Source organism: Leucoraja erinacea, chromosome 34 (assembly GCF_028641065.1).
Source record: "Leucoraja erinacea ecotype New England chromosome 34, Leri_hhj_1, whole genome shotgun sequence".
NCBI classification, from domain to species: Eukaryota; Metazoa; Chordata; class Chondrichthyes; order Rajiformes; family Rajidae; genus Leucoraja; species Leucoraja erinaceus.
In genome coordinates, this window is record NC_073410.1 from 13,096,486 (window position 1) to 13,122,336 (window position 25,851).

Here is a 25,851-nt window from a genome sequence, read left to right on the forward strand (position 1 = left end):
ACTCAGAGGGAAGAACTAAAGAAACTCTCTCCTCAAATTCAGCTGCCCACTGAAATTTGTCTACATCTCATTTTCGCTTCGCAACTGCCTGCAATCCATGATACAAACCAAATGAGCTGATCTCAGTGTGGATCAATGTCAGACAAAACTGCATCACGACCCTAACACATTGCTCAATCTCTATTGCCACAATATTGCACCTTCAACAGACTCCGTGCAGCAGTGCAGTCAGTCTTCACAGCTAATAGAAAACAGTTCAAGTACGAATGCCTACACTCCAGAACCAACCTCATCCAAACTTCACCAGTCAAATTGCAATATACAAACAATGCTTGTGTTTGTACACAATTGGGGGTCAAGCTGTAAGGCACCCCTTTCCCCCTTTTCTCCACCTCCCGCTCTCTTATTTTCCCACCCACTCCCTTGACCTTGCTCTCGTGTCCCCATCCCCATTAATTAAAAAATGCATTAACTAGCCTCACAGTTTGCAACTATGTATATATCTTGTGCTCACACCTGATTCTATGTCTCACCTTTGTCCAACTATCAGGGAACCCCCTCGACTGCGGTCATTTGTTGTCGGACGTGATTTGTCCTTTTCTCTTCCAGCTTTTCCTTCCCATTCCCCTTAATGCAATCAGTGTGAAGAAGGGTCCCAACCCGAAACATCACCTGCCAATATTCTCCGATATGCTGCATGACCCACAGAGTTACTCCAGCATTTTTTTGTCAAGCTTTGGTATAAACCTGCATCTGCAGTTGTTATTACTTAGATACCGTTGACTTACCGTTGACTAATTGACTGAAGCACATGAGAGAACGTGCCTTACACTTAACACCCCCAATACGAGGATCTTTCCCACAGCAACCTAAACCCACAGCATCACAATACTCTCTACCAACTTCTCAATAAAGGCAGGCATGGATAATGTAGTAGGTCGGCATTTTATTCGTAAGTAATCGAGGGTAGTCGTAGATACTCTTCAACATAGTCGAAGGGAGGTCGAAGGAGATCGTCTTCACTCTCCACTATTCGGGTCCAGTTTTCCAGAAGCTAGTCGAAGCTAGTCTTCAACATAGTCAAAGAAGGTGGAAGGAGACCTTCAACATGACAGTGTTTCAAACTCTCCTAAACTCTTCCAAACTTGCCAATGAGGTCACTGCAGTGGGACAGCCCCTCTAATTCCCTAAAACTAAATGGAAAATTGCTTCCCCTCTTGATTGGGTAACTTCATACCAACCTGAATACAGTTTAGGAAGTCTGAGTCCTCTACATATTTAACACCAATTGCATTCCATTAATATTTGGGTAATTGAAATCCCCCATAATCAAAGCCCCATTGTTTTTACACTAGTCAAAGGCTTCTCTCCAAATTTTCACTTCCATACACCTTTGACTGTATGTGTAGAAAGGAATTGCAGATGCTGGTTTAAACCAAAGATAGTCACAAGAAACTGGAGTAACTCACCGGGTTAAGAAGAAAAGGAGTGGGTGATGTTTCGGGTCAAGGCCCTTCTTCATTATTATTATTTGTTATTTTATTATTGTTTAATGTTTTATGTGTCATTCCTAACTGTCACAGTATGTCATGTTGTCACTTGCGGGCGGAGCACCAAGGCAAATTCCTTGTATGTGAATACATGGCCAATAAACTTATTCATTCATTCGTTCATTCAATTCAGTCTTTTCTCCTTTTCTCCTTATTCTGTTTTTTCCAAAGATGCTGTCGGACCTGCTGAGTTAATCCAGTTTTTGTATCTATCTTCACCTTAGACTGTATGTTTGTTTGTAGTACACAATAGATGGCTTGCTCTTTCACCTCTTTAATTCAACCATAAACTTTGATGATCTTTCCCATAGATGTAATTTTTTCATTTAACCATTATTGCCATTCCCCATTCTATTTTCAGCTAGAAACCCTGTAACTGGGAGTATTAAGTTAATAAGACCCTCTTTCAGCTGCGTTCCAGCAATAGTAATAATATTGTAATAATATCATATTTTCACGTCTCTCATTATTGTTTGTTTTTATGTGCATGTATTTGTGTGTGTGCGTATGTATGTGAGCAATATAATAAATGATTAAAAAAATGTTCAGTGCAGGTTGTGTATATATATATATTTCTCGTTCATTTTGTTGTTTGCAGAGTAGCAAGTTTCTCCCTATTCTTAGTTTTGTTTTAGTTTAGAGATACAGCACGGAAACATGCCGGTTGGCCCACCAGGTCCATGCCGACCAGCAATCACCCCGTACACTAGCACAATCCTACACACCATGGACAATTTACAATCTTTACCAAACCTGCACGTCTTAGGAGGGTGGGAGGAAACCGGAGCACCCAGAGAAAGCCCACAAGGTCACAGGGAGAATGTACAAACTCAGTGCAGACAGCACCTGTAGTCAGGATCGAACCCGGGACCCTGACGCTGTAAGGGAGCAACTCTACCAATCTGAAGAAAGGTCTCTCATAAAGATGTAAGATATATTACTTCCTATTATTTTGATCCACATTAATTAGCTAAATCTGAATTTTATATCCTCAATAGCAAGGACACAATTTATTTTAGGTTGCTGTTTCAGCGGTTAAAACGACATTCCAATTTGTGATAAATCCTTGATTCCTACATCTAACACTCTCCTGACTTGCTCTCCTCCATATCCAACCATCACACTGGCACACACACAGTGTTGGATGGTCAAACATTGGCTACACCTACTTAATGGTCACAATTTACCACTGCTTGTGGCAGTCAGATTGGGTAGAGGGGTGGAGAGGAATATTGGACAGTGGCTCAACTTTCACTTGTGGAAGGTTAATTGAAGGAAATAAATGGATAGAATCCACTGTTGTACAGAGAAGCAGTGTTACTCGGTTTCCAATGTAAACGGAGTGAGAATGCAAGTGACTCTTGAAGGTAGTTCTCAGTACAACTACATGATATAAAGTTATTTAAAGTATTTAGATACAGTACAGAATCGCGCATGTTTCCGCAGTGAATCACTCTATGACTCTATGAATAGGACATCTTCCCCAACCTGTTCTTCCTGCTACAGGGAGTCGGCAAGTTTTTTCAACATTCCACAAGTGCTTGGATCCCTTGGCTATTTTGCCCGACTTTTATTACATATAAAACAAGTACATTAGAAGACCACAACGCCACCTTTACTTGTAGAAACACGTAAGGGCATATAGCACAGAACACCATATTTGAAAAAGATACCAATTGATCCTATTTTACAAAAGAGCCACAAAGTGCTGGAGTAACTCAGAGACAGCATCTCTGGAAAAGATGGACAAGCAACATTTTAAGTCGGGACCCTTCCAATTAATCCCATGTGTTTGCTTTTTCACAGTTGTTTATTAATCTTTGAGTAAAATCACAATTCCATGCTTAAAATTAGATTTGAATCTGATTACCGCAAAACTTTGGGCAATGTATTCCAGATCAGAACAACATTTTAAAGAAGGGTTGGGTCCCTTGAAGGCACAAAGTCAAATGTGGATCCCTTGAAGGCAGATACGGGTGAAATTATTATGGGTAACAAGGAAATGGCAGAAGAGTTGAACAGGTACTTCGGATCTGTCTTCACTAAGGAAGACACAAACAATCTCCAAGATGTACTGGAGGACAGAGGATCTAAGGGGGTAGAGATACTGAAAGTAATTTTCATTAGACGAGAAATAGTATTGGGTAGGCTAATGGGACTGCAGGATGATAAATCCCCTGGGCCTGATGGTCTGCATCCCAGGGTCCTCAGGGAGGTGGATCTAGAAATAGTGGATGCATTGGTGATCATTTTCCAATGTTCAATAGATTCAGGATCAGTTCCTGTGGATTGGAGGATAGCTAATGTTATCCCACTTTTCAAGAAAGGAGCGAGAGAGAAAAGGGGGAATTACAGACCAGTTAGCCAGGTCAGGTTTAAAAGTCTATCGTTTGGAACTCATACCCACAATTTTCTTACTCAAAGATAAGAATGTCAATCTCTGTCCTCGTCTATTATTGCCCAAATTCCAAATGAAGTTATTCAAAAGTATTCATCAGATGGAACTTAGGCCATATTTTACCCTCCCTGCTCAGGGACCACTCAACTGCACAGTGGCGCAGCAGTAGAGTTGCTGCCTTACAGCACCAGAGACCCAGGTTTGATCCTGACTACGGGTATTGTCTGTGTGGAGTTTGTATGTTCTCCCTGTGACCACATGGGTTTTAGACATAGAAAATAGATGCAGGAGGATGCCATTCGGCCCTTCGAGCCAGCACCGCCATTCATTGTGATCATGGCTGATTGTCCCCCAATCAATAGCCCGTGCCTGCCTTCTCCCCACATCCCTTGATTCCACTAGACCCTAGAGCTCTCTCTTAAATCCATCCAGCGATTTGGCCTCCACTGCCCTCTGTGGCAGGGAATTCCACAAATAAAACGTTCTCCCCATCGGGGAATTGAACCCCGGTCTCCCGCGTGACAAGCGGGGATACTAACCACTATACTAACGATGGATGGTTTTCTCTGGATGCTCCAATTTCCCCCCACAAAGATGTTCAGATATGTAGGTTCTTTAATAATAGGCATTATTAGGCATTATTATTATATAAAAGGCATCTGTAAAGTGCTCCTAGTCTGTGGGATAGAACTAGTGATCGCTGGTCAGTGTGGATTCAGTGGACTAAAGGGCCTGTTTCCACAGTGTATCTCTAAACTAAACTAAACTAAATCCAATTGTAACATGCATTTTGCTGTTTAGCAATTATCAGTTAATTCATCTGAGGCCTTGGACCCAATCCTGCCTTCCACCCTAAAGTCACGCTCTTCAAAGATCTGGGCTTTCAAAGAACTTAAGTAAAGAACCAATAACTCGCACTTAAATTTGTGAGAGGACATTCAATGAAATGAATATATCTTTGGTTTGGTACATTACAGAATCAAGGGATTATTTTAGATTGACGCTTTTCTTGAAAACTCTTGTTATTCATTAAACCAATTCATTCTTCTGTAAAAACATGGAACTGCAGATGGTGGTTTACAAAAAAGGATACAAAGTGCTGGAGTAACTCAATGGGTCAGGCAGCATCCCAGCTGATCTTGTACAGGAGATGTTTCAGTTCTTCAGACTGAAGAAGAGTCTGGACCCAAAATGTCATCTATCCATGTTTTCCTGAGATGCTGCCTGACCTGTTGCGTTACTCCGGCACTTTGTATCCTCATCCATTCCTACTCTTTTTTTCTCTGTCTACAAAATTTCTTAAATCAATTCCTTCATCAAATCAAAAAATTGCTTCAAATCAAAATCTTGCTAACATTTTTGCGGAAAGAGGAGGCCATGAATTAGAGACGATGAACTGCAGATGCAGGTTTACTAAGGAAAGGCACAAAATGCTGATAGAAGCTGGGATGTAATGTTAAAATTGTACAAGGCATTGGTGAGACCAAATCTGGAGTATGGTGTACAATTTTGGTCGCCCAATTATAGGAAGGATGTCAACAAAATAGAGAGAGTACAGAGGAGATTTACTAGAATGTTGACTGGGTTTCAACAACTAAGTTACAGAGAAAGGTTGAATAAGTTAGGTCTTTATTCTCTGGAGCGCAGAAGGTTAAGGGGGGACTTGATAGAGGTCTTTAAAATGATGAGAGGGATAGACAGAGTTGATGTGGACAAGCTTTTCCCTTTGTGAATAGGGAAGATTCAAACAAGAGGACTTGACTTCAGAATTAAGGGACAGAAGTTTAGGGGTAACATGAGGGGGAACTTCTTTACTCAGAGAGTGGTAGCGGTGTGGAATGAGCTTCCAGTGGAAGTGGTGGAGGCAGGTTCGTTGGTATCATTTAAAAATAAATTGGATAGGCATATGGATGAGAAGGGAATGGAGGGTTATGGTATGAGTACAGGCAGGTGGGACTAAGGGAAAATAATTGTTCAGCACGGACTTGTAGGGCCGAGATGGCCTGTTTCCGTGCTGTAATTGTTATATGGTTATATGGTTATAATGCTGGAGTAACTCAGCGGGTCAGGCAGCATCCCTGGTGAACACGGATAAGTGATGTTCCGGGTCGGTATCCTTTTATCAGAAGTTTGAACAAGGGCCCAGACCAGAATCGTCACCTATCCATGTTCTCCAGGGATGCTGCCTAACCTGCTCATTTACTCCAGCATTTCATGAATTAAAGATTTGACTAAGCATAATTAATCCAACCCAGTTATGTGACCTTCTGAAAGATGCAGCAAGCGACTAGTGAGATGAATAACCCTGTTGAACTAATCGCCAGTCTATTATTGAACAGAATTACAATAACATTTTTACAGCACAGCCAATACCTTGGCAGGCACTGAACATCTTTCTGCCTCAAAGGAACTTCCTTTCACACATTCTAATAAACGCGTTACTACAGACTCTGGAAAAAGTAATTGATATTCTCGTATACCCTTTTAAAAAGCCATTTTAACAGAATTGGTTGTTGAGAAACTCGTAGTCTTGGCACAACATTGAAATTGAAACCTAGCCTAGTTTACACACCATTTGTCAACACTGGATGTAAATTTGCCAATCCAACTAATCTTTTGGACGAAGATAGACACAAAATGCTGGAGTAACTCAGTGGTTCAGGCAGCTTTTCACTGGAGAAACGGACTAGGTGATGTTTTCGAGCGGGACCCTTCTTCAGACTGAGAGTCTTTTGAATGTCTTGCCTGACAGTTGAGATAAACCTGACAGTTGAGATAATCTTACCTTCTTTAAGAACTTTAAGAATTTAGCCTGATGACAATACATCAATTTCCAACACATACAAACGTTTTTAAAGGGCCAGCTTTTCTTTCATGGACGGCCTGCTTTGATGTATTTCTGGTTGACGTTTTTATGGATGCGATATTATCAGCCTCTCGGGTAAGTGGAGCTTATGGCTGTTATAACTCAGAGATAACATATGTTGCTGCAACATATTAGGCTCAGGGGCCGAACACTCTACTCCAGTTTACTGGGTTGTGTCACACATCATAATCTTGTTATTTTCAAAATGCAGTAGATAATTACAATTAAAGCACAAAGCACTTGGTCTATAACACCAGGGTAAGTGCTCAACCAAGAAAGCCACGAAAGCCAAGAAAGCCAAGCCCAAAGGCGAAGTGCTATCTAAACAGATTATACCAACTAATGCTAAGGACAATAACTAACTCCATATGCAATAATCAGCTACCTATATTTTAACAAACACTGCTTGTGTAGATGCAAGTATATCACAGGGGTTTTCAAGTGGGCACCTCCCTTCACTGATGTTTCATTGAGTTAGGCCCATGCCATCTCGGGAAGGATCAACAGTTAAGGGCCTGTCCCACTTGGGCGTAATTTGCGCGTAATTTACGCCACATCATTTAACTGACACTATACTCTATGTGGACGCATGATGTGCACGTGATGCGTGCGTGGTGTACATTACGCGTGCATGGTGCACATTACGCATGCATGGTGCACATTACGCATGCATGGTACACATTACGCGTGCGTGGTGCGAGGTGACGTTGGTAGTGACGCGCAGTCACGTGCGGCGCCCCAAGATTTTGGGATGTACAAAATCTTCCCGCACCATCTGCGTGACACGCAAATGACGCCCAAGTGGGACAGGCCCTTTAGTTCTGGCATCCCAGAACAACCCCCCTCAATACATGGAGAGAAGGAATGGATGACATTTTAGGCCGAGACCATTCTTCAGACCATCTGACCAGTCTGGAGAAGGGTCTCGACCGAAAAAATCACCCATTCCTTCTCTCCAGAGATGCTGCCTGTTCCGCTGAGTTACCCCAGCATTTTGTGTCTATCTTCGGTTTATGCTACCAGTATCTACTACATAAAGGAAACTACAGATGATTAATCCACATTAACAAATGGTAAACACTCGCATTCTATCTTCCACTTATCCTCAACCATCATTAAACTTGTAACGCCACAAATATCAACCTTGCTTAAAACCGGGTTACACTTACACAGAATACACTAGCAAAGAAATACACATATTGCATTTTATACATTTCCTTTCCGCCCCCAACTGACACTATACTCTATGTGGACTACACCTCATGTTCTAGGTCATTGAATGTGTTTCATAAATATTACCCAGACATGGAGCACAAGCAAAAGATTTACTGTACATACAAAGTTTGAAACCAAAACAATAAAAATGCATCACCACAATCAACTCAAAGCACGAGATATGCTCACTTATTTCTTTCTAGCCTTGAAATTGGCCATTGCTGTGCCTTCAGACCAATTAGTAAGTGACTGCTCGCAATATAAAACCAACTCACAGTTACAGATTTCTTTGAAACTATCCTAGGGAGAAAGATAAAACGTTGGTGTGAGTCCAGTCAAATATGATAGACAAACACAAAGTCATCTCAGTTGGAAAAATAGACATGGACCTGATAAGGAATATAGAGGAATGGAAGACTAGAGAATATCATCTATTTTAATGCAAGGAAGCGACTGGTGCGACAGAGACCCGGGTTCGATCCTGACCACGGGTGCTGTCTGTACAGAGTTTGTAAGTGTGTACGTTCTCCCCATGTACTGCGTTGGTTTTCTCCGGGAACTACGGTTTCCTACCATTCCAAAGACAAACAGGTTTCTAGGTTGCTTGGCTTGATAAAACAGTATATTGTCCCTTGTGTGCGGGGATCGCTGGTCGGCATGGACTCGTTGGGCCGAAGTGCCTGTTTCCGCACTGCATCTCCGAACTAATCTAAACTAAAAGGTGTGTAAGAAGGAACTGCAGATGGTGGTTTAAACCGAAGATAGACTCAAAAAGCTGGAGTAACTCAGCGGGACAGGCAGCATCTCTGGAGAGAAGGGATGGGTGACGTTTTGGGTCGAGACCCTTCTTCAGACTGGTTAGGCATAAGGGAAATGAGAGATATAGACAATGACGGGGAGAGATAAAGAACAATGAATGAAAAAAGTAACGATCATAAACGAAACACGGCGTTATTAGCTATTTGTTGGGTGAAAACGAGAAGCTATTGAGATGGGTGTGGGAGGGTTATAGAGAGAGGAATGCCGGGGCTACCTGAAGTTAGAGAAATTAATATTCATATCACTGGGCTGCAAGCTGCCCAAGGGAAATATGAGATGCTGTTCCTCCAATTTATGTTTAACCTCACTCTGACAATGGAGGAGACCCAGGACAGAGAGGTCAGTGTGGGAATGGGAAGGAGAATTAAAGTGTTTACCAACCAGGAGATGAGGTAGCTTCAGGCGGACTTAGCGAATGTGTTCAGCAAAACGATCGCCCAGTCTACGTTTGGTCTCGCCAATGTATAAGAACAATGGATACAGTAGATGAGGTTGGAGGAGGTGCAAGTGAACCTCTGCCTAACCTGAAAGGACTGTTGGGGTCCCTGGACAGAGTCAAGGGAGGAGGTACAGGGACAGGTGTTGCATCTTCTGCGGTTGCAATGGAAGGTACCTGGGGAGGGGTTGGTTTGGGTGGGAAGAGATGAGCTCTGATGGACCCATCATTCCAGGGTAGAGAAAGTTAAGGCCTAATGATGGCAGGTGGGTGGGGGGGGCGTGAATGTAATACAGGATGGCCAAAGTGCTGGAGTAACTCAATAGGTCATGCAGCATCTCTGGAGAACATGCATAGGTGACGTTTCTGGTCGGGACCTTTCTTCAGACATTATTTATGGTGGAGACCTTCTATGTCTTAGAAGGCTCTTCAATGAGGCCATATGGGTTGATTTCAGAAATAACAACAAGAGCGATCTCTTTGATGGCATTATATTTTGGTGCTCCCCAAGTTACTGGGAGACTGAGGAGCAGGTATGAGGGCAAATCACAGAATGGATACAGAAACAAAGGGAAGCATATGAGGAAAGATTGAAAAGACTAGGCTTGTATTCATTGCAGTTTAGAAGGATGAGGGGGAATCTTATAGAAACATATAAAATGATAAAAGGACTGGACATGCTAGATGCAGGAAAAATGTTCCCAATGTTGGGCAAGTCCAGAACCAGGGGCCACAGTCTTAGTATAAAGGGGAGGTCATTTAAGACTGAGGTGAGAAAAAACATTTTCACCCAGAGAGTTGTGAATTTATGGAATTCCCTGCCACAGAGGGCAGTGGAGGCCAAATCACTGGATGGATTTAAGAGAGAGTTAGATAGAGCTCTAGGGGCTATTGGAGTCAAGGGATATGGGGAGAAGGCAGGCACGGGTTATTGATAGGGGACGATCAGCCATGATCACAATGAATGGTTGTTCTGGTTTGAAGGGCCGAATGGCCTCCTCCTGCACCTATTTTCATTTTCTATATGGTAAGTATGGAGGACTGAAATCGGAGGGGGGTTCTCCGAGAGTATCGAGACAACAGGAAGGTAGCTTACAAAATAAACTAGTAGGGCAACGAGGGGCCACAAACATCAGATGACATTAAGGAAAATCTCTGGGTATTTGATGAGTATGTTAAGAACAAGTGAGCAACCAGGGAAAGAATGGGATCTATTACAAACCAAAGAGACATGTGGGCAACAAGATGACATGGACAAGGTCTGAAATGTATCATTTTTAAACTGTATTCACCAAGAAGAAAGATATTGTTATTGGAGATTTCATTTGTGGCGGTATAAATACGAAAGCATGCTAAGAATAAAAATGAAGGAAGTATTAGATATCTTAGTGGTCATAAAGTAGGTGTAGCTCCAGGACATGAGATTTATCCCAAGCCAGGACCCTGACATTGAAATGTAACGGTTCTGTGGCCACAGATACAGTGCCAGATGACAGGAGGACTGCTATTGTGGTACCTTGATTCAAGAACTGCATTAGGGATAAGCGAGTTAGTCTAATGTTAGTGGCAAGACAGGGATACAATCAAGGATAGTCAGCAATGAATTATTGGTCGGAGATCCTTTCTGATCAATAGAGTATTTTTGAAATCAAACAAAATATATTGATTATTGCAGTATAGCTCACGTAATCTACATACTTCTGTAGGGCCTCTAGCTTCGAAGGCTGGTCCAAACAGGAGAACCTCTGGGATCCAAGGCATTTTAGCAGATTGTATCCACAATTAGCTCGGAAACAGGAGATATTGGGTGACATTGGAGGGCTGCTTTTGTGATTGGAAGCCTGTGGTCAGTGGTGTAACACAGGGACTGATGCTGGGAACCTTGCTCTTCTATACATTAACAACTCAGGTAAGTTTACAGGTGACACAAAAAATGCTGGTGTTGTTTATAATGAGAGAACGCACAAAATGCTGCTAATTAGTTGGTAGCTTGGCAGAGCAATTGCAGATGGAATGTAATGCTGCTAAATATAAGTGATGCATTTTGAGAGTGTTTGCTAAGATAGGGCAGGAACATCGTGTGTAGATTTCAAGATCCTTCTTTATGTTTACAAAGCCCCCACCTACATCAAAGGTCTGCTTACCCACCACACCACCTCCAGGTCCCTAAGATCGGCCAACTTGGGGTTACGGAACATCCCGCGGTCTAGGCATAAGCTCACGGGCGATCGACCGAGCCTTTGCGGTTGCAGCTCCTAGACTGTGGAACAGCATCCCTCTTCCCATCAGAACTGCCCCCTCCATCGACTCTTTTCAGTCGAGACTTGAAGCTCATCTTTACTCTCAAGCCTTTCTTGACGTCCTCTGAGGGAGGGCTATATGTATGTATTTATGTATGTACTTAATCTATGAACCAATGTTGTATAACGTTAGTACCTCCACCAATGTAAAGCACTTTGGTCAACGAGAGTTGATTTTTGAATGTGCTATAGAAATAAAAGTGACTTGACTTGTAGTGTGGAACAAAGGGACCTTGCTGTACGTTTAAAGATCCGTGATGGTGGCAACACATGGAGATGTCGGGGTGTAAAGAAGGTATATGGCATACTTGACTTGATTATAAGGCATATTGAATGTAAGAGCAGGGAGAACATGGGACAAGTTGAAGCAGGTACTATTGCAACCTTTACGTTTTCTAAACATTTGGGCAGGTACATGGATAGGACAGACTTAGAGGGATTATGAGCTAAACGCAGGGAGGTGGGACTAGTGTAGATAGGGCATGTTGGTCGCTGTGGGCAGATTGGGCCAAAGGGTCTGTTTCTGCGCAGTATGACTCTATAACTTAACAAAACTTTGAACAGACTACAGCCTGAATACTACATGCAATTCTGTTCACCACTCTACAGGAGTTAAATGATTTCACTGATGAAGGAGCAGAGAAGATTCAGATTCTGATCTAAAGGTTCTGAAGAAGGGGGTTCTGACCCGAAACGTCACCTATCCATGTTCGCCAAGGATGCTGCCTCACCCGCTGAGGCAGCATCCTCAAGCATTTTAAGCCTTTCCTCGGTAAACCAGCCTCTGCAGGTCCTTGTTCAGGGGTTGGACAGGCTAGATGCAGGAAGATTGTTCCCGATGTTGGGGAAGTCCAGGACAAGGGGTCACAGCTTAAGGATAAGGGGGAAATCCTTTAAAACCGAGATGAGAAGAACTTTTTTCACACAGAGAGTGGTGAATCTCTGGAACTCTCTGCCACAGAGGGTAGTTGAGGCCAGTTCATTGGCTATATTTAAGAGGGAGTTAGATGTGGCCCTTGTGGCTAAAGGGATCAGAGGGTATGGAGAGAAGGCAGGTACGGGATACTGAGTTAGATGATCAGCCATGATCATATTGAATGGCGGTGCAGGTTCGAAGGGCCGAATGGCCTACTCCTGCACCTAATTTTCTATGTTTCTATGTTCCTTCTTTCACCAGTAGATAAGACTCCAGTTATACGGAGAGACTGGATGAGTTGGGTTAGTTTTCCTTTGGGCACAGGCGGGCAAGAGTGAAGGAGAGAGGTGTACAAGATTCCAAGAGGCATAGATAAGGTAGATAGCAAGAAACTCTTCCCTATGGCAGAAATGTCTTCCCCTCTTAATCCTTACCTTAGATGTCCTCTGGTCTTAAAGGTAATGATTAAGAGGTTTAGAGGGAAGATTTTTAGTTCATCTAGATCAAGAGTTCCCAACCTGGGGTAAATTTCACCAACCCAGGGGGTAAATTTGATGATTCTGGATTTGTACATATTTTTTCTCATTGACTGACTGTGTTGGTTCTGGTATACTGTACCAGTATCTGTTCATCATTAGTGGTTCATTAATTAGTGAAATTACATTGTTATGTGCTATTACAGTTGCCAGGGGTAAATGGGATGAAAAGGGTTGGGAACCCCTGATCTAGATGGTTGTTGACGTCTGGAGCAAAGTGGCAACGCCAGATACTCTCACAAGTGTTGGATGCGGGTGCCCTCACAACTTTTAAGGACCATCTGGAATCACCAGGACACCAGGCTGTGGACCAAGTGCTGCTATTTTGTTACATGCATCTATAAGTCTGTGAATCTCCATTTTGCTCCCCACAAAACAGCACCCCATCCAGCCCAAAAAAGAAAGCCTCTGGAATTGAATGCAGTCGCTGAAGGCCCAGCCTTGCTGCCTCCGCGAATTTATGAGAGCGTTTTGAGGTCCCATACTCAAACAGTTTGGCAAAAGTCGTGGAAGCAATATGAAGGCATTCCTAAATTACTCATTGCATCTATCTGCCTGTTCTGATTTTAATGTTTGATGAAGAGGCACAGACTATTTTAAACTATGCATGTGCTTGACTAAGCAAAAAAGGAACGCTCTACACGAAAACACACTTTACCTTGAGAGTTGGAGCATTGGCCTCATTGTATGTTTGAAAATTAAAACAAAGAACGCGTTATAAATTCAAGGGCATATATATTTTAAGATCGAATCACGAATAAATAAACCTTGGAGTTTAACTAATCAGCAGCTCACATATCAGTACATTAATTCTCTCATCGTCTCTCTCGTCCCCAACACTCCCCAACAAATCATTAACACGTTAATAAATACATTACAACATCATATTCAACAGTAAATCACTTACAATGAAGCTCCTGCATGTCTAACAATAACGACTTTAAAGTTAGTGGAAAGCATGAAGAAAGTATGTTGGAAGGAACTGCAGATGCCGGTTTAAACCGAAGATAGACAACAAAAAGCTGGAGTAACTTAGAGGGACAGGCAGTCTCTGGAGAGAAGGAATGGGTGACGTTTTGGGGCCGAGACCCTTGAAAATTGTCAGCTTAGAGGATCTCAGAGAGACTGGGCTCATTTTTTTTTAAATCAGATGTGGATATGAGCTACGGGAAGAGAATCCAAAAGCAGACACTGAAAAAGTCTGGGGAATTTCGGAGTGGGATGAAAGTTTGTTCTGAATATTTGAGTGAAAAGAGGAGAAAAACAGTGAATTTGTTTTTGAAGACCCGAGTTGCAATCTGAGGGAGTTAGGTGGAGATGACAAGAAATTGATTCTCACACTGTCCACGTTCCTGCGATGGATAAAATGCTGTTCAGCAGAGGCAGGAACAGCCAGCCGCTCATGGTGACTCCAGAGCCTTCAGATCAAACCGCGTCCAGCAGCAGCGGGCTCCAGTCGCTCACACCATCGGGGCGAACCATCAAGAAGGAAACAGTAAGGACAAGAATCCGAGGTGGGAACTCTCTCTCTCTGTCTCCACCGGGGCGCTGCCGGAACCGCGAACCGTATTCAGCTCCGGCTCGATGAATCACTCTCTGAGAGCGAGTTCACACACCCGGAGACTGAGAGCAACAGCGGCAAGTTGTATCAGTTGGCGCTCCGAGCTCCCCCTCTCGCCTCTCCCTTGCTCCTTGTCCACGGGTGGCTCTTTCCCCGCAGACCCCGGGGTCTGATACGCACCAGGACTCAACAAGAATTTATTTGGCGCCCCCCCACCAAGATATTATAGATTATTATGTCTCACTTTAAATCCTGGAGAAAACATACACATCAAGGATGATGCCTTTGTGTAAAAAAAAAAGAACTGCAGATGCTGATTAATTCACAAAAAGGACACAAAGTGCTGGAGTAACTCGGCAGGTCAGGCAGCAACTCTGGAGAACATGGGTAGGGGACGTTTCGGTTTGGCCCGAAATGTCACCTATCCCTGTTCTCCAGAGATGCTGCCTGACCTGCTGAGTTACTCCAGCACTTTGTGAGACCTTAAATGTTGCCTTTTCCTCTCCTGAAGTTGCCCCTTCCACCACGAGGGTTAATTCCACTCATATACAGACACTTCTGAGCTTATTTTTCTGTGTCGCCACAGATATGACCACCAAATGATCTCTTTAGTTTTCATTCAACATCACTTGTCAGCGATGGGAATCTGAGGGTCATTATATTTTAAAACTCTGCAAAATGACACAATTTATGACCCTGTCCCACATAGGAAACCTGAACGGAAACCTCTGGAGACTTTGCGCCCCACCCAAGGTTTCCGTGCGGTTCCCGGAGGTTTTTGTCAGTCTCCATACCTGCTTCCACTACCTGCAACCTCCGGCAACCACCTGCAACCTCCGGGGACCGCACGGAAACCTTGAGTGGGGCTCCAAATCTCCAGAGGTTTCCGTTCAGGTTTCCTAAGTGGGACAGGGGCATAACTCAGCAGGTCAGGCAGCATCTCTGGAGAACATGGATGGGCCCCGATTTGGGTCAGGGCCATGGTTCAGGCAGAAGATATTCCTTTCCTCCAGTGATGCTGTCTGTCCCGCTGAGATATCTCCAACACTTTGGGTCTTTTTGTGTAAATCAGCATCTGCAGTTCCTTGTTTCTATATCCAATTTGTATATAGTTATATAACGGTATATGGACACACTGATCTGTTTTGTAGTAAATGCCTACTATGTTCTGTGTGCTGAAGCAAAGCAAGAATTTCATTGTCCTATCAGGGACACATGACAATAAATGAACTTGAACTTGAACTTGAACCAATCTGCAGACTTGCCGCCATTTACAACATTGAGCGGTAAAAGCCATGTTGAAGTGTTATATTACTGTTCAGTTTTGTTTATTGTCACGTGTGCCGAGGTACAGTGAAAAGCTTTTTGTTGCGTGCTAACCAGTCAGCAGAAAGACAATAGACAAAAGTGCTGGAGAAACTCAGCGGGTGCAGCAGCATCTATGGAGCGAAGGAAATAGGCAACGTTTCGGCACGAAACGTTGCCTATTTCCTTCACGCCATAGATGCTGCTGTACCCGCTGAGTTTCACCAGCACTTTTGTCTACCAGCAGAAAGACAATACATGACTATAATCCATCCATTTTCTCAGAGTATATGATAAGGGAATTGTCCTTTGAGATATAACTATTAACCAGGATACCAAGAATAAATCTGCTGCTCTTTTTTCAAAGTAATACCCTGGGATCATTTGCTTTCATCTTAGCGGCAAGACAGGGTACCAGTTTAAGGTCTCATTGGACAGACCCAGCCTTAATTGTTGTGGAACAGGAAGACTCCCACAGGACACTGCATTCTTTCCAACAGCCACAGGGTCAGTGTGATCTGGAATCCAATGCCAAGATAAGTGGAGGGGCCGGATTATTTTGTAACTTTGATAAGAGAAACAAAATTGTGTAAAATTAAAAAACAAACAAAAATAGAGACGGTGGAGACTGAAAAATGAAACAAAAGCTGGTCAAGCGGCATTCTTGGATAGAGAAACTGGCCAACATTTCGAGTCAGAGACTCTTGAAGCAGTAGGGGTGTCAGTATACACAGCAGAGCCGGGCTGAAGAAGTCAGGTGTAGGGCAGTCTCATATTTATGTGTTCATTAATGTAAAACTGCAGGTCCTTCCTGGGCTATGACCGATTCTGTTCCTGGGAACTGTTCGTAAACCGAACAATTCGCAAGTCGGAAATACGGCCACTCAAGAATATAAAGGGCAAGAGCAACGTGTAGTTAACTATGGATGTTCAGATATACCCCGAGTCAGAGTATAGAAGAGAGATCGAGCAACTGTCCATATGGTGCCAGCACAATAACCTGGCCCTCAACACCAGCAAAACCAAGGAACTGATTGTGGAAATTGGAAGGAGTAGGATGGGGACCCACAGTCCCGTTTATATCAGCGGGTCGATGGTTGAAAGGGTCAAGAGCTTCAAATTCCTGGGCGTGCATATCTCTGAAGATCTTTCCTGGTCCGAGAACACTAATGCAATTATCAAAAAAGCAGATCAGCACCTTTACTTCCTGAGAAGATTACGGAGAGTCGGTTTGTCAAGGAGGACTCTCTCTAACTTCTACAGGTGCACAGTACAGAGCATGCTGACCGGTTGCATCGTGGCTTGGTTTGGCAACTTGAGTGCCCTGGAGAGGAAAAGACTACAAAAAGTAGTAAACACTGCCCAGTCCATCATCGGCTCTGACCTTCCTTCCATCGAGGGGATCTATCGCAGTCGCTGCCTTAAAAAGGCTGGCAGTATCTTCAAAGACCCACACCATCCTGGCCACACACTCATCTCCCTGCTACCTTCAGGTAGAAGGTACAGGAGCCTGAAGACTGCAACAACCAGGTTCAGGAATAGCTACTTCCCCACAGCAATCAGGCTATTAAACCTGGCTCGGACAAAACTCTGATCATTAATAATCCATTATCTGTTATTTGCACTTCATCAGTCTATTTATTCATGTGTTTATATTTATATAATGGTATATGGACACACTGATCTGTTTTGTAGTAAATGCCTACTATGTTCTGTGTGCTTAAGCAAAGCAAGAATTTCATTGACCTATACAGGGACACATGACAATAAACTCACTTGAACTTGAACTTGAAACCTCCCCCCCCCCCCCCCCCCCCCCCCCCCCCCCCACCATGGCAAAAGATGCCCAAAGCCTCATAGCAGCTGACAAATCTGCCAAATGGCTGCATGTAAGTCGGGTGTTTGTAACCCAGGGTGTTCCCGAATCTATGGCAAAACAGAAAGGCAGGGGAAAGGTTTGCCAGTTTCACCAGGCTGTCTATATCCCCTGCCTAAATTACCTCCATCCTGTGGCTTTGACATACACCATGATGAAATATTTTGAAAGGCTAGTTATGGAACGCATTAAATCCAGTCTACCTGGCGGCTTTGACCCACTGCAGTTCGCCTACCGCCACAACAGGTCCACAGACATTGATTGTCATCACCCTAGCCCTACACTCATTCTTGGATAAGGGAGACACCTGCATCAGATGCTTCCACTGACTAAATATTTGCTTTCATCACCAAAAGAGCCTTTATTTCTGCAACTACAGTATATCCTCGACTGACCAACAGACCCCAATCAGTGAGGATAGGGGATAAATTATTCTCTACGATAACCCTCAACTGGTGTGCGTGCCGCCTGTAGACTTCAGGAAGTCCAGAGGCGGCACGCACACCCCCATCCACATTAACGGGACGGAGGTGGAACGTGTTTCTAGCTTCAGGTTCCTGGGAGTCAACATCTCCGATGACCTCTCTTGGACCCACAATACCTCTACTCTGATCAAGAAGGCTCATCAGCGTCTCTTCTTCCTGAGGAGACTGAAGAAGGTCCATCTGTCTCCTCAGATCCTGGTGAACTTCTACCGCTGCACCATCGAGAGCATCCTTACCAACTGCATCACAGTATGGTATGGCAACTGCTCTGTCTCCGACCGGAAGGCATTGCAGAGGGTGGTGAAAATTGCCCAATGCATCACCGGTTCCACGCTCCCCTCCATTGAGTCTGTCCAAAGCAAGCGCTGTCTGCGGAGGGCGCTCAGCATCGCCAAGGACTGCTCTCACCCCAACCATGGACTGTTTACCCTCCTACCATCCGGGAGGCGCTACAGGTCTCTCCGTTGCCGAACCAGCAGGTCGAGGAACAGCTTCTTTCCGGCGGCTATCACTCTACTCAACAAGGTACCTCGGTGACTGCCAATCACCACTCCCCCCCCGGACACTTATTATTATTTATTCAAATCGTTTGCTATGTCGCTCTTCCAGGGAGATGCTAAATGCATTTTGTTGTCTCTGTACTGTACACTGACAATGACAATTAAAATTGAATCTGAATCTGAATCTGAATCTGAATCTGAATCTGCAAGGAAGCATCCTCAGCCCCTATCTTTACACGTTGTACACCCAGCGGCCTTGTACAAATCTAATTCAATTTACAGATTCACATTTAAACCTCATGCTGCCTCGGCAAGGCCAGCAGCATAATCAAGGATGGGTCACAACCCAGCCACTCCCTCTTCTCCCCTCTCCCATCAGGCAAAAAGTATAGAAGTATGAAAAAGCACACCTCCAAACTGTTATTAGGCATCTGAACCATCGTACCACAACTAAAGGGCAGCGCTGAACTTTGATCGGACTTTACTGGCTTTACCTTGCACTGAATATTATTCCCTTATCATGTATCTGTACACTGTGAATGGCTCGATTGTAATTATGTATTATCTTCCCAGTGGCTGGTTAGCACGTAACAAAAGCTTTTCACTGTACCTCAGTACACGTGACAATAAACAAAACTGAACTGAACCCATTGAAGTCCAATAATAACCTCCTTACAGATTATACTTCTAAGTGTTAATTGCAAATTTGAAAAATGTACTGTTTACATCCAAATCCAAGTTCTTAAAGTATATTCTGAAATGCACCTTTAGGGTTTGCCACCCCAAGGAAACATCACTATACCCTTCCTTCCAGTCTAAAGGACTGGTACATTCCCTGGTACATTATCTTATCTGTCAGTGAACAATATTCCACCCATACCTTTACTGCACCCTTTATTCCATGAACATCAGTCTTGATAAGAAGACTATTAGGTTGGCATGGTGACACAGCGGTAGAGTTGTTCCCTCACAGCGCCGGAGACCCGGGTTCGATCCAGACTACAGGTGCTGACTGTACGGAGTTTGTACGTTCTCCCTGTGACCTGCGTGGGTTTTCTCCGGGTGCTCCGGTTTCCTCCCGCACTCCAAAGACATACAGGTTTGTAGGCTAATTGGCTTGGGTAAAATTGTAAATTACCCCTAGTGTACGGGGGTCGCTGGTCAGTGCACTGGTGGATGCTGGTCAGTGTGATGGGCCGAAGGGCCTGTATTCTAAACTAAACTAAACTATTATGCATAACTTTATTTGAAAGTGCTTTTAAGCTATATCAAATGCATTTATTCCATCGACTCAGGACGTTACCTCATTAAATTAAATGTCAAATTAGCTAAACCAAATGTCTCTTTGACAGGTCTGTGTCGTCTTTCCCCAATCAGTCGACCATGTCCAAATGGACACAAAAATCTGGAGTAACTCAGCGGGTCAGACAGCATCTCTGGAGAAAAGGTATTGGTGACATTTTGGATCGAGACCCTTCTTCAGACTGGTAGGTGAGGCTGAAGAAGGGTCTAGACCTGAAACGTCACCTATTACTTTTCTCCAGAGATGCTGCCTGACCTGACCCGCTGAGTTACTCCAGCTTTTTGTGTCTATCTTCGGTTTAAACCAGCATCTGCAGTTCCACGAGTAGTAGCTCTACTCAATAAGCAAAAGTCTGTAGCCTCCTTTTACTCTGGTATTTTGTTTAATTCACATGTTTAAACTATAATGTTTTATTCTTAATGTTTTCATGTTTTATGTTTTATTCTTAATTGTTTACTGTATGTCGTGTTGTTACTTGCTAACGGAGCACCAAGGCAAATTCCTTGTATGTGTACATACTTGGCCAATAAACTTACTCATTCATTACACATTACTACACACCATGTCCAAATAACAGATTGTGTTATTTTCGAACCAGGAGGTACCCTTTGGAATTCTTCATTCCTTAATCACTTCTGTGTTGACAGATGTATGAAAGATTAAAATCAATGCCTCTGTGTGACTTCATCCCTCATAACCTAGGACACATTTTACCTGCATCGTGCGATAGGATGGAATGAAAGGTAGACAAAGATGCTGGAGAAACTCAGCGGGTGAGGCAGCATTTCTTGTCTACTCCACTATAGTCAAGTCTAGTGAGTTTATCGTCATGTGTCCCTGATAGGACAATGAAATTCTTGCTTTGCTTCAGCACAACGGAACATAGTAGGCATTGACTACAAAACAGATCAGTGTGTCCATATACCATTGTATAAATGTATACACACATGAATAAATAAACTGATAAAGTGCGAATAACAGATGGTGGGCGATTAATGTTCAGAGTTTTGTCCGAGCCAAGTTTAATAGCCTGATGGTTGTGGGGAAGCAGCTATTCCTGAACCTGGTCGTTGCAGTCTTCAGGCTCCTGTACCTTCTACCTGAAGGTAGCAGAGAGATGAGTGTGGGGCCAGGATGGAATGAAATGTGAGTATTTTGACTAAACAGATTTGTTGCTTCTATGAATGGGAATTTTGATTGTGGCGAGCCCTACTCACGGAACGCTAAACAAAGTCCAGTACAACCTAATGACTTTAATCAACAATCGATACCCAAAGGGCGGAACTTAGATCGGCTGCAATTTATCTGTAACACCCATTTGACCGCTGCAACAATGTAAACAGTACGATGCACGCCAAGTTCAATAATCTCTCCTGAAAAATGTTATTGTTAGAAATGGTCAATTTTAACCACCGCACACAGAAACCAGACACACACTATTGAGCCCATGCACTGAGTTACCTCGATACATAGGCAAATAAAGACATACTTTGTCATTAGTCCCTTTCTTTATCCTTTCTATCTTTGGTCAGCATCTGTTTCTCCTGTAACTCAGTACTGATTCAATCAAACAGTTCCTAACTGCAAACACAACACAGTTTGAATTAATAAAGTGGTGTTCACACAGCAAACACCCTAAAATGTTCCAGAGCGTAAATAAATAGACATGATATCGATAGGGAAGTTAAACAAAGCATGAACCGAACATTCAAGAACATGGTTAATGGTGACAAGTAAGAGGAAGGCTCTGGGCAGTGCGTGTCAGAGAATTGGGCATGAAAGTTTAAAGCTCTGGCTTGAAAGAAATAAGAATAAGGAGGTTACAATGCTTTGACCAGGGCAAGGGGATGTTAAAGCAACATCAACATTGGACTTTGTAAGAATTTGTAGATTGTAGAGGTTATTTTCACTTCCTCTGCTTGGGGGAGGATGCGGAGGTGGGGGGAGGGCAGGGTGAGGTGTGAAACCATAATCTCCCAGCCAGTACAGAAAATACCACAGAAACCTATTCAACATTAGTTGGTGGGTATATGGCACAAGCTACCAGAGGAGGTAGTTGAGGCAAGTCCTATAACAACATTTTAAAGACATTAGGACAGGTACATGGATAGGAAAGGTTTAATGGGATATGGGCGAAACGTGGGCAAAAAGATGGGGCACCTTGGTTGGCATGGGCGAATTGGGATGAAGGGCCTGTTACTGTGCTGTTGCAAACATGCCAATATCCACTGGCGGACTGGGTCAAATAATAATAATAATCGAATAGAGTATTTCCATTCCATTCCAACCCCGATTAACAAAGTACAAAAATGTACGGTCACCGAGCCCGCATGCATGATGCATCATGTTTTGGCGCAATTTTTAAAGTCCAGTCTGCGCTAGTTCTTAAGAGTTCGTGATCCAGGAGAGCCCCAGGCTACTTCGGCTTCCAGCTGTCGTCTATTCCCAGGGGCACCTCCTGCAGGACCTGGAGGACGTGGTAGGCCAGATCTAACACCTTTACTCCTTGTTAATTATGTGCTTCTCACTTGGCGCCATTTGAATGTTCATGCAACCTTGCTTTCGTTAGCACACAGAGTGGTGAATCTCTGGAACTCTCTGCCACAGAGTGTAGTTGAGGCCAGTTCATTGGCTATATTTAAGAGGGAGTTAGATGTGGCCCTTGTGGCTATGGGGATCAGGGGGTATGGAGAGAAGGCAGGTACGGGATACTGAGTTGGATGATCAGCCATGATCATATTGAATGGCGGTGCAGGCTCGAAGGGCCGAATGGCCTACTCCTGCACCTAATTTCTATGTTTCTATGTTTCTAATAATAATAATAATAACTTTATTTATAAAGCGCTTTTAGACAACATCAGTTACCACAAAGTGCTGTACATGGGAAGTCAACAAAAAGTTATTACAAACTACTAAAACCATTAAGACGACAGGACTATAAAAACAGTAAAAATTAAAAGACATTAAAAGCACTAAAACAGGAACAATGTCTCAGCCAGTGTCGAAAGCCAGTGAATAAAAGTGAGTTTTTAGGGAGGATTTAAAGATGGACAGTGAAGGGGCCTGTCTGGTTGCCAGGGGACAATAATATTGGTTGCCAGGGGACAAAGGGGGCCCACTTCATCAGATGCCCACGCCATCGGGCAAGCTGACACCCTGGCCAGTCCGCCACTGACAATATCCGTGTGTAGGAAGGAACTGCAGATGCTGGTTTAAACTGAAGATAAACACAAAATGCTGGAGTAACTCAGGACAGGCAGCATTTCTGGAGTGCGAAGAAGGGTCTTCACCATTTCCTTCCCTCCAGAGATGCTGCTTGTCCCACTGAGTTACTCCAGCATTTTGTGTCTATGCCAATATCCTTATCCGGAAGGCTAGAAGAAAGAGGTGCACAGGACATATTAACTTCTGAGTTACTTCCCACGCCACTCACACCTTCCCAAAGTGTACATATTTGATCATTCTTTCATTAAGGCTTGGCCAAAACCACAAAAATCTTCACCCATCAAAACAGTAGGTGCATCTTCATTACGCTGACTGCAGCAGTTTAAGTAGAAGAATTTCCACAACTTCTGAAGGATTACTCGAGATGGAAATTAAAAGTTAGCCTTAATAATAATGGCCACATCCCAAGCATCATTTATTTTTAAAAGAAATCAGGAAGTAGGGGATTTATTAAACACTCTTCAGACTGTGGTTATGACACCACCTGGCAGTTATCGAGAGGTATTGCATACAAATGTTTAGTTTGGACAAAAATGCTAGAGAAACTCAGCGGGTGCAGCAGCATCTATGGAGCGAAGGAGATAGGCAACGTTTCGGGCCATCGTAGAACACCTAGTCGTGGTCCTGGCAGCAAATGATTGAACAGGAGGGGGAGGGGGCAGGGGAAGTGCAATTGGAATTTGTTTTTTAAGTCCAGTGTTGGGGGAGGCACGGGAGTGGTGGAATCTTATGTTGGGGAATGGGTTGCGTTGGGGAACTAGGCCTCCCATCGGGGCTATGGGTGAGTGGTGGAATATTGCATTGGGAGAACAGGGCTCAATAATAATAATATAATAATAATAATAATAATCTTATTTATATAGCACATTTTTAGTCAACTTGCATTGACCCCAAAGTGCTTCACATAATTACATTACATTTACACACAGGCAAAGGTGGGTGAAGTGTCTTGCCCCAAGGACACAACGACAGTACGCACTCCAAGCGGGATTCGAACCGGCTACCTTCCGGTCGCCAGCCGAACACTTAGCCCATTGTGCCATCTGTCGTCCTCAAAACGGGTCCCACTTGATCTAGTAGTCAATAAATAGGAGTTTGGCCTAGGTGTGCTTGTTATCCAGATGTTCCTGGGTTTGAGTGCAGAACCGAGGAAATGGCATCTGCCGTGGACCTGTTGTGGCACTGGCAGATTGCGGTGGATCAAGGCAGTCGGAGAGGCTGGAGTACTCAAAGCACCGCATGATGGCGAATGGCAGGGGCAGCAGTGCGAGGAATCCAGGGCACCCAGAGGAAAGAAGGACTGCAGATGCTGGTTTACACCGAAGATGGACACAAAATGCTGGAGTAACTCAGCGGGACAGGAGGCATCTCTGGATAGGTGAAATGGATGACGTTTCGGGTCGAGCCCCTTCTTCAGACTGAGAGTCAAGAGACAGAGACACAGAGATAGGGTAGTGTAAGGTGTGAAAATTAGACATCAAAGAGGATAGAGATCATGGAAAATGTAGAATGGATCATTGTTAGCTAGGATAGCTCCATCCAAGACCGCAAGAAATTGCAGTGTTGTGGACGAAGCTCAGAGCATCACGCAAAGCAGCCTCCCTTCCATTGACTCCATCTACACTTCATGCTTCCTTAGCATAATCAAGGACCAGTCTCACACTGTTCACTCCCTCTTCCCCCTCTCCCATCAGGCAAGAGGGACAGAAGTTTAAAAACACACACCTCCAGATTCAGGGATAGTTTCTTCTCAGCTGTTATCAGGCAACTATCAACTAGAGTATGGTCCTGACCTCCCATCCACCTCACTGGAGATCTTTGAACTATCTTTAATCGGACTTCATCAGATCTCAATGTTATATCTTGTACTAAATGCTGTACCCTTCAGTGTGCTGTGGATGGCGTGATTGTATTCATGCATAGTCTTTACTCTGACACAATGACATGGAAAGAAATGTTTTTCACAGTCGGTTTTTTTCAGTCACGACAGTTTTTTTCAGTACATGTGTCAATAATAAACCAAACTATTTATTATTTCAAAGAAAGACACAAAAAGTTGGAGTGACTCAGTGGGTCGGTTTCCAGTATCTGCCTTCTCTCCATATTTCTTATTTCATATCTATGTCACCCTTAGCCACAAGGGCCACATCTTCATCGACTCCCCGTTGTTAAGATATAGGAATGATATACATCGGCGAGACCTAACCCTGGGCGATCGTTTCGCTGAGAGTTCGCAGAGATTCCTGACCACTCTCTGTGTGAAAAAAGTCTCCTTCCCATCCCACACATACCTTTCTCTCCGAGGCTAAGATCAAATTGGATTTCAGCATCTCATATTTCGCTTAGTCCTTAAGCTCACTGGTGACCCCAATCTTGTCCCCCCTCTTTCCACACTGATCGGGTCCAAGTTGTTGACATGTCTACCAGATATACAATGCAGGTCCAAGCGGTACAAAAATGAATTTTGATAAGTTACTATACAAATCCCAAGCTTGGGCAATCTCCTAAATGCAAAGAAAAAGTTATTTTACATTCGGTTTTTGTAGTCACGAGAGTTTTT

The 25,851-nt window shown here is 43.7% G+C and overlaps 1 protein-coding gene and 1 non-coding gene across 2 annotated transcripts in view; both read right to left on the reverse strand.

Moving 5' to 3' along the window:
- The window catches only part of LOC129713015 (transmembrane protein 150A-like), a 41,314-nt gene extending 26,493 nt beyond the window's left edge, over nt 1-14,821 (reverse strand). The window contains exon 1 of the mRNA XM_055661862.1: nt 14,376-14,821. Coding sequence (XP_055517837.1) covers nt 14,376-14,440 — 65 coding nt within the window. The 5' untranslated portion in view covers nt 14,441-14,821. The remainder of the gene's footprint in view (nt 1-14,375) is intronic.
- On the reverse strand, nt 4,433-4,505 carry trnad-guc (transfer RNA aspartic acid (anticodon GUC)). The gene has a single exon. It is a non-coding gene; the product is annotated as a tRNA-Asp (tRNA).
- Nucleotides 14,822-25,851: the final 11,030 nt, after the last annotated feature.